Genomic DNA, 9837 nt, shown 5'->3' on the forward strand with positions numbered 1-9837 from the left:
TTATTTCACCTTTTTTTTTAAAGTACATAACTTCACTTGTTAGTTCTTAGTTTTGATGCCTTCAGTGAGAAGCTACAATGTAAATAGTCATGAAAATAAAGAAAATGCATTGCGTGAGTATGTTCGTCCAAACTTTTGGCCTGTACTGTACTTTGGGGTAAACAAGATATTTTTCAAGGAGTTTGGGGACAATTTCTGGACTATGTTAGACACAATGACATTGGACTGTGTTGCGTGCTTTAAAGGACATGTGGTAGCCCTTGCAAGATCTTTTCAGTTTTTTTTTTCAAAGACATTTTCAGTTATTTTTGTTAATTCTATTTATAGTTTTCCATATTTTACATTTGAAAAATTCAATAAAAATTGTGTGTGTGGGGGGGAATCTGAATATTCTAAATGCAACAAAATGTTCCTCGTGTGACTGTTATGGCTTCATGTGCACCAAAGTCAAGTCGGGTACCTTGATTTCATCAATCTCATCTGGAACAATTTTATAGGCTGCGATGACACCACCTAACCTGCAGATTGTGACAGAAGGAATTAGAGGAATCTGTAGAAGTAAATGTATGTACTAGTGCGTAAGCAGACTTACAGTGATGGATCATGGACCAGGTCCTTCAAGTTGACCCCACTCCTGTCCTCAGCCAAGTTCTTGAAACAACTGTCACTGACTGAGAAGAAGGCCACATTTTATGACAAATCAAACAGAAATGTACAGAATTACCCAAAGTACGTGTGCTAATTATATAAATTTGAAAAAAAAAAAGTTGGATGGGGAAAAAAAAAATCCTGTATATATGTCAACAACCCAAACTAAAAGTGAAATTGAAATAAAGTCCACAACAAAGCATACATTTTAGATTCCAACTATGAAGACATCCTGCTCAACTGAGATTTGGAACACTTGATCCATGCTAGTGCAAAACAGCTTCATTGACAAGGGGCATTTCTTACCAGTGGTGTCCAAACTCAACCCTCAAAAGTTAAAGTACCACTGATTGTCACACCCACCTAAGTGAGTTGGAATTTGTTCTCCGCATTTGACCCATCCCCAGAGGGAGCAGTGAGCAGCAGCAGGGGCCGCGCTTGGGAATCATTTGGTGATCTAACCCCCCAATTCCAACCCTTAATGCTGAGTGTCAAGGAGCGCGGCAATGGGTCCCATTTTTTTATAGTCTTTGATATGACCCAGCCAGGGATTGAACCCACAACCTCCCAGTCTCAGGGCAGACACTCTACCACTAGTCCACTGAGCTGGATTCCTAGTTTTGGATGTTTCTCTTCTCCAACACACCGGATGGTCACATGCTGCATAAGCCTGATAACGATCCTGTTCACTGGAACAAGGTGCATTGGAGTAGGGAAACATCTAAAACCTGCAGGACTCCGGTCCTCGAGGACTGAGTTTGGACACAACTGATGTAGACAGACCATAAACCAATACTTGACCTCCGATTCCGCTACTATGTCGTTGAACAGTTTTTGTTGTCATAATATTTAATGCCCACTAGGGCTGGGATTTATGAAGAGAAAAAAATACGATTATTTTGATACATATTGAAGTTACGATCATTAAATAATAACTATTATTTACTGATTTCAAAAACGTATTTATGAAAAAAAAAAAAAAACTACCACTCAAAACTACTCTTATTCTCTGTTGCATGATGTAGGAGGTATTATATGGCGCCGCTGAACATGATTTTTTATTTTTATGTCCACTTGTGGTCCCAAAGAAAAGGAGACGCAGGAGGTATGTTGTAAAAAACTTTTTTTTTTTAGCATCACTTCCCAAGTAAACAAGAAGTTGACCAGAAGCCCAGCATACAAATCAACGTCCTGAACATATCCCTCAACTATGAGTTCCATGGGGAATTAGTCAACAAGCACCACACTAAACTTCACTGTTGCGCACGACTTCAGAGGTAACAGTGAGCCATTTGTTAGAAGACTCTGGTTTTCTCAGAGCACTTTATTTGTACATTTCTTTTGTCTCCTTAAACATCACAAGGCCCCGTAGCATTTAAAAATGTCTTGCACAGCTTCCGAACTTTTTTAGGGATGTCCCGATAATGTGATCGGAAATTGGGCACGATCACGTTATTTTCAGCTGATTGGAATCGGGAGAAACAGATTGGATTTTTTTTTTGTAAGGGCTACAAAGCAACAAAATAATCTACAGCTACAGTGATATTGCCAAAATAAACAAATATAGACACGCTTTATAGCACAGCCAATGAGGGAACGTTCTGGTAGAGGTCTCAGGAAGCTAATGTGAAACATGTAACAATGATGAAGTCTGCACTGTGCACTCTCCAGTATGAAAATATTTGAATGTGGAAAGCGAAGACAGTGCAACGACAACTTACAATGAGTGCAAATTGAGCTATTCGCGTGGTGGAATGGATAGTAGAGCTGCGTTTAACACAACAATATTAACTCTTTGACTGCCAGACGTTTTCAGAAAAGGGATGCCGCCAGTGCCAGCCGATTTAAGCATTTTGACTGATCTTTCAAGGTCCACAGAAAATGTTGTGTTTGGACTATGGAAACACACATACTACCAAATTGATTGAAAGATTGAACTCTCATCTTTCATCAGAAAAATAAGTTTGTTTCTACCTTATTCCGTTTTTCAGTAATCAACAATAGAAAATGGTTAGTTTCACCGAAATGCTCTGTTTTGAAACAAAAAACGGAGATAACAAGCTTCTTGTGAAACGATGTTATTTCATGCACTCTAGTGAATTGTACACTTCTTTTTGTCCATGAATGATGACACAAATACCTAAATAGTGCTTTACTTCTGTAAAACACTACCACCAACAATGAAAAAGTGTTTTTAGATTGCAAAATACATTTATTTGCATTCAACAGTGTAACAATTTGACAAAACAATTTCGCAAACTATTTACAAATGTGTGCAACTGTGGTACTATTTACAATTATGTGGATGTTTCAAATACAGTTTTTCTTTTTGTAACACTCCCCTGCGTGCAAGGAGACGGAGCAGGATTTGCACAACAGATTGGTTTCACTGCGATTGCCCCTTTCGCGTGCAAACGTTACACGTTCTTGACGGCCTTTTTTTCCGGGGAATAACAAGTAGCAGACTGTACCCACTCCTCCGATGAATATGCATTGGACTCTGGGTACTCTTCATCGTCCGATTGAACGTCCGCCTGTGCAGAAGTGCTCGGTTGTGCTCCGCGTTTTCCGGTGTTAGCATCGCTAGCCGGTGAGGCTTTATCACGTGGTCATAGCCGCCGCGTCAACGCTTCCAACTTCGGCGTCAACCTCGGAGCTACCATCATCATCATCGTCGTCATCACTGTGCTCTTTAGCATTGGTCGATGAGCTGCTTGCAACCGGTCGCCATTGTTCGCTTCCTCAGCCATCTAGCTCCGCCTCACGTCTTCTACTGCCGCGTCAATGCTTCCAACCTCGGAGTCACCATCATCATCATCGAAGATGATCATCGTCGTCATCAATGTGCTCTTTAGCACTGGTCGATGCTTTACGTCTTTGAAAAAAATGCTCAAGCGTGAGCTGCTTGCAACCGGTCGCCATTTTCGCTTCCCATCCCCAGCCATTGTCCCCTCTAGCTCCGCCTCACGTCTTCTACTGACGCCTACCCAATCTTGTCAAAAGAGAGTCATCGCTGCCATCTAGGGGCCAAAAATTGTCATTAGGCTAACTAGATCTGCTTGAAACTTTCACCACAGCTGGCCAAGGCTTTCCTCCACCCATTTCCAAAATAAAAAAATTGGAGAACGTCTTTTAACGTCCTTGGCGGCCCTCCGTAGATTTTTACTAAACGTCATTTAACGTCCTTGGCAGTAAAAGAGTTAATAAGACACCTGGAAAAATGGGAAAAAAAAATATTTAAATGTTTTACTGCCACACGTTATCCAAAAAACAACCACGACAGTGACAGCCGATTTTGAGCATTTTAAGTCATCTTACAAGCATCTTTCAAATAATTACAGACCAATAAGTATTCTTCCAACTATTTCAAAAGTAGCAGAAAAATGGATCACTGATCAAATTGTCCATCATTTAGACAACAGCTATTCTTTCCACCCAATGCAATTTGGCTTTTGGGCCAAACATTGGTCTGTTTGTAGAGAAAATAAAAGTATCTCTAGATTTGGGTGGTGTAGTAGGTGCAGTATTTTTGGATCTTAGGAAAGCGTTTGATACGGTAAGTCAGTCCTTCTCACTAAGTTTTCACATTTTAACTTTTCCATCTCTGCAGTGAAATGGTTTGAATCCTACTTACACAATCACTCTCAGTGTGTTTCAATTAACAAATATAAATCTGAGCTTCTCAAATTATCAACAAGTGTTCCTCATGGATCAGTTATAGGCCCCTTATTATTTATTTCTATATATTAATGATTTGCATACCGTTCTGCTCCAAGATGTCGAATGTATCATGTATGCAGATGATACAGTTGCATTTGCTCACCTTCGTTCAAAAGACATTGTTGCAGCCAAACTCACTAAAGCAATCGATAATGTAACTATGTGGCTGCAAGAGTGCTGTCTACAGCTGAATGTCTCCAAAATTTTCATTCAATCAGGAATGGAATGTTAGCTGAGGCGGCAAAAATATTTTTACACTCTATGATTTTTAGCCACCTTAATTATTGTTTAACGAGTTGGTCTCAGACCTCAAGTAACACAATGAGACCAGTTGAAATATTGTATAAGCAAGCCATCAAGGTTTTGGATTAAAAAAACAAGTCACTACCACCACTGTAATATTTTAGACAAATATGGTTTTCTAAACTGGACTGACCTTCCTAAGTTTGCAGACTTATGTTTGATTTATAAGGTTACTCACAATTTAGCCCCAGCTCCATTATCTAAGTTTATCATTCAGAGAAATAACAGTGAGCGTCTGATGAGAGGACCTGCGAGAGGAGACTTTGTTATCCCTCTGCATAAGAGCATCTTCAGTCAAACCGCCTGGTCTGTGAGAGGGGCCAGGGAATGGAACTCACTGACGGATAAGATTAGACCGTTAACAATATATAAGGCTTTTACTAAACATTTGAAAAAGTGGCTTGTTGATTCATATACTTGTCAACACTAAAAGAAACTGAATCTGTTGTGTTATGTGTATTTGTAATGTACTGTATTGTTTCTATGCTTAACAACAAAGTTGTGTTGTCTTTTTAGTGTGTCGGGGCCTGTTTAGTCCAATTGTATGTTTTTACTAATTGTGTGCCTATGCTATACTTATGTTTTTGTATTTTATTCCTTTTTTTAACATCATGGCCAGGGGACTACTGATGGAAAATAGCCTTCTGGCTAATATTGGATTTTTTAACTCATGAATTTCTATGCGTTTCATTATATTGCACTGTCCTCTTTTAAATAAATCAAATTCAAGGCAAACAGAATATTGTGTGCTGTGTCTACATAAACATGGTGGGTAGTAGGTACCACATGAAAGATTGCGTTCCATTCTTTCATTAGGAAAAAAAAGTACATTTCTACCTTATTCTGTTCTTTACTAATCACCATTTGAAAATAGATCATTTGAGGGAAAATTGAAAAGATATGGAGAAAACAAGCTTTTTGTGAAAAGATACATTTTCTGCACAACAGTGACTTTGACACTAATATTTTTTGTTTAGTGATGCTCTGTGAATTAGATTTAATGTGACAAAGGCTTTGATCCTTCACGTCACCCTTGAAAACGTTAAATTTCGTCAGATTCGGCATGTTTCAGTGTTATTCCATACTATCGAGTGTTTAGTTAGTGGGTGTTATGGGATTTCACAAACCCATTGAGTAGGCAGCACTGCGCAACAACTTCCATTGCCCATTGAAAAAAAAAATGTAGTGAACGTCAATTAACGTTTTTGGCGGCATTCATTTGGATTTTAGAATAAGTCATTAAACGTTTTTTGGCGGTAAAATAGTTAAATGTTTTACTTGATTTAAACCACTGTCCCAATAGCCATATTAGAGGTGTCATGGTGAGATAGTTTTGTTTAAAAAAAATATTACAATTTGGACTTAATATTTTTAATGCACGCTGGATGAAGAGAAACTAATGTAAACATTAGGCACCCCATTTACATGTACACATAGAGGTCATTGTGGTATATGGGTAACAACACAAATCCTCCACTAAAACTGTTCTGATTGGATGATTTGCAGGCAGCGAAACAACATGTCATCCCCAAGTCTCGCAACTGTCACATGTGCTCAGTGTAAACCTGCTCTAATCTGTGAAGAGAACCGGGCACGATGGCTAAACTGTCAACTTAGTTTGCGGTGCTCTTGGCACTGCATGCCAATCAAGCTGCACAGTGATGGGTTGTGAAGACAAGTCTCACGAGAGGACCTCCAGCACTCATACCATACCCTTGGAGTGTCTGGCAAGTTTGGTCACAAAGATGCACACAAGTATTCTGCTTAAGGTCATTTTTGTACAGTACTTTGGCTGTATTCATCCCCAACATAGAGGTAAATTATGATGTCAACGCAGCTAGCTTGTAAACTACCTCATGTATTATCCATCCATCCATCCATCCATCCATTTTCTTAACCGCTTATTCCTCACAAGGGTCACGGGGTGCTGGAGCCTACCCCAGCCAGCTTTGAGCAGTAGGCGGGGTACACCCTGAACTGGTTGCCACTCTTTGATCAAGTGCATGGTTAATGCAGCTCTCTACCAGGAAACTTTAAAGCACTACATGCTTTCCGCTGCCGATGAACTTTTTGGAGACGATGATTTTATTTTCCAGCAGGATTTGGCACCTTGTCACAAAGCCAAAACTACCAATAACTGCGTTAATAACCCAGCCATAGATTGACCAACAAACTCGCCTGACTTGAACCCCATTGAAAATTGATGTTGTATCAAGAGGAAGACAAGCGAACAGAAACCCTGAAATGCAGACAATCTAAAAAGGCCAATATCAAAGCATCTTGGGCTACAATAACACTTGAACTGTGCCAAAGGCTGATCGCCTCCATTACCACGCGTCACGTGACCTTAATATAAACAGAAGCCTAACAAAGTACTGAGGGCATATGACTTTTCAGAAGGCTAACATCTGTGTGTTTTTTTTGGTAGTCATATGAAATATTCAAATTTTGTGAAATACTGGATTTTTTTTTTTTATCATCAAAATGTAAACAAATGAAGGCTTGAAATGTTTCACTTTGTGGTGTAGCATGCGTGTTTCACTTTTTGAAAAAAAAAACATTTTGACAAAGAGACTTTTCTTCAATATTTGAATTTTCTGACCAGACCTGACCTAACGGCAAGCAGCATTGTGGAATCCCAGCATTCACATGAGTGTGGATTTCGTTGGGCTCTGGTCTTTTTTACTCTACCACACAAACCCTAAACCTTACAGACTATGCAACAATTTAATGTGAGCCAAATAAAACTGTTATCTGTGTTGTGCACACATAAATCTCCTTGGTGTGGACGGATTACTATGAATCCACCAGGTTTCCCTCAAGTGGGTGACAACGATGAGAATAGCACCCCTTGTATTTATTTGGTAGTTCTTTGGAGTGTTACAAAAAGCTACCGAATATCTTGATGTCTTGTGTAACATTATCCAATGGCGGTTCACTTGCAGGTGAATTGAGAACCACCTCTTTCAGCAGTCTTGGTTTGCTTGTTTGTGTGTGTGCCAGTATAATGGCAGTCACATCGAACCAGACTAAACATCATCTTGTTTGACATCACCCATAACGGCCTTTTCACATTGCTGGTGGTTTTCTTGATTTCCGTTTTGTTTTATATTTATGACCTTGACGTGTTTTTTATAAAAATATTTACTATAACATTGACTTTACTATTGCATTAGCATAGGACACCAAGCAATGAACTACTGCGTGTTCTACCTTGCGTACAAATTTGGGTCATGTCTCCGCCATAGGAATGGAACTCTGTCGCAAATTGAGGATGAGATCCAGAGATGCCGAAGTATTTCAGCTCTCATTACAAGTCAGACACTTTGGTCAAGAACTAGGATGGGGATGGGTTCTGTAAGGAGAAATTTGTAAGTGACCATCGCTAACAGGAGCCCTATACAGTAATATTTGCAGAATTTAAGTGTTGGGGCGCAAAGTATTTTCAAAAGGCCATTACATTACATTGTTGAGTTTTTTAAGTCTGTGCAATTTATGTCATGGTTGGGTCATTAACTGAACTGACGTGACTAGAGGGTGTGAGCTTGAACTGTCCGGTCAGCAGGGTTTTGCATACAAAACGCTACCTGGTCAAAATCACTACAAGAGCTTTCTCAGTCAGCTGCTGGCTTGCATCCTCTTTGAGCATTTTAAGCACGTCTCCTCCTGCCTTGGAGAGAAGGCAGTAGGCCTACTGGTGACTGCCACACGATTCCCCGCTAGTCCCTTTCCTCCTCTTCACGACTCTGAGGAAAACATCGGCTACACGAATTAGTGAAGTTGCTAAACAACCTGCAGAAGAGAATTCATCTTGCCCTGGTGACGCCTCTTGCCTGCTAATTAAATTTGCAAGCGCACGATTTATGATTAACATATTAAATTATTTTAAGGAAAGGTTACACAGGAAGACAGAACAGACGAAATGTCTGTCAAAGTGACAGTGTAGCAATGAGAACGAAATACACTCGTAAAAGCAGGCAACAAATCTACAAAAAAAAAGAAATAATAATAATAATACATGAATAATGCAGCTCATAGGGTTGGTAGGTTGCATAGTCGTCATGCTGCTAGAAATTATACCACTTCCCAGCATCAAGATAGCAACGACAATAGAGCCCCACAGGAAATGGAGCATTTATCTTCAAAATAAAAGCATTCATTTACGTTGAGGCTTATTGAAAGACTGGCTAGTGGGGGGGATAACCCCTAATTGTGAAAGTATTTCCCAAAAGTCTACATTTCTTCTGTCGCTTGGCGCTGATTAAAATATCTCGCCATAGTAGCGTGAATGTATCTAAAATTGTGTTGGATGTGGTACAAAGTATTTACCTTCCACGTCGACTAAATGCATTACAAACATAAATACAGAACAACACGACCGTCGTTCAGAGCGTATTCAACATCTGTCTGACCTGTCAAACCGCTAGCTGCTAACGTAGACCAATGACAGCAAACTGAACCGGTTAGCATGCTGGCTAACCACGGCTAGCTCTGCAGTGAAAACAGCTAGTTTCGTGACACCGTCTAGCAGCGGCAAACGACGGGTAGACGGCACATGCCAGTACAATTTAGGGGCACCTAATCACGTTTCGTCAAACACTTTCTTACCTGTCAGAATTCCCACTCGGGTCTGATGGTCGTGGTTGGTGAGCACCATCCCGTCCGTCGCCATGTTTACAACCGCTGTCTGCACTGTGACAGCACATATATAAAAACAGTGGTGTGGAGCGTTAGCTGCCGCTGCACCTCTGGAAGACGACTGCCTGCCTGCGCGTGCTGGCGCGTGTGCGTGTACGCGCGTGTATGTACACTTCGGTTTTAAATTGCTCTAATTGTATTTTTAGGTGAAATAAAAATAAGATCAAGTGCCATCCGAAAAATCACAGGTTGTGTAGGTTACCAACCTACGGTGTGCTATTTAAAAACGTACCAATTTTTCGCCACACGAAGCACATTCTTCACAGAGGAACACGTAATATACAAATTTGCAGGCGTTTTGCCCAGGAACAAAACCTCATTTGACTTACAGATCCAAACTTTTTTTCTAGGGATGCACGATAAATATCGGTGGCTGATAATTATCGTCAATTATCGACTAATTTGACGTCAAACAGGTAAACCAGATAATCCAGATAATCCGCCAATAATTGTCGGCAATTATCAACC

General features: G+C 40.1%; 1 protein-coding gene across 4 annotated transcripts in view; it reads right to left on the reverse strand.

The window, feature by feature from the left end:
- gphna (gephyrin a) overlaps positions 1-9837 on the reverse strand; it is a 45968-nt gene that overhangs the window by 34895 nt on the left and 1236 nt on the right. For 2 of the 4 annotated variants that reach the window (XM_077566463.1, XM_077566717.1), the window contains exons 1-4: positions 9602-9646; positions 9280-9363; positions 593-671; positions 461-518 (exon numbers count right to left, since the gene is read on the reverse strand). In XM_077566463.1, coding sequence (XP_077422589.1) covers positions 461-518; positions 593-671; positions 9280-9363; positions 9602-9626 — 246 coding nt within the window. In that variant the 5' untranslated portion in view covers positions 9627-9646. Of the gene's footprint in view, positions 1-460; positions 519-592; positions 672-9279; positions 9364-9601; positions 9647-9837 lie in introns of those variants that run through there. The other 2 variants (XM_077566632.1, XM_077566548.1) reach the window with 2 other exon arrangements.

This window comes from Vanacampus margaritifer, chromosome 1, assembly GCF_051991255.1.
Source record: "Vanacampus margaritifer isolate UIUO_Vmar chromosome 1, RoL_Vmar_1.0, whole genome shotgun sequence".
Classification (NCBI taxonomy): domain Eukaryota; kingdom Metazoa; phylum Chordata; class Actinopteri; order Syngnathiformes; family Syngnathidae; genus Vanacampus; species Vanacampus margaritifer.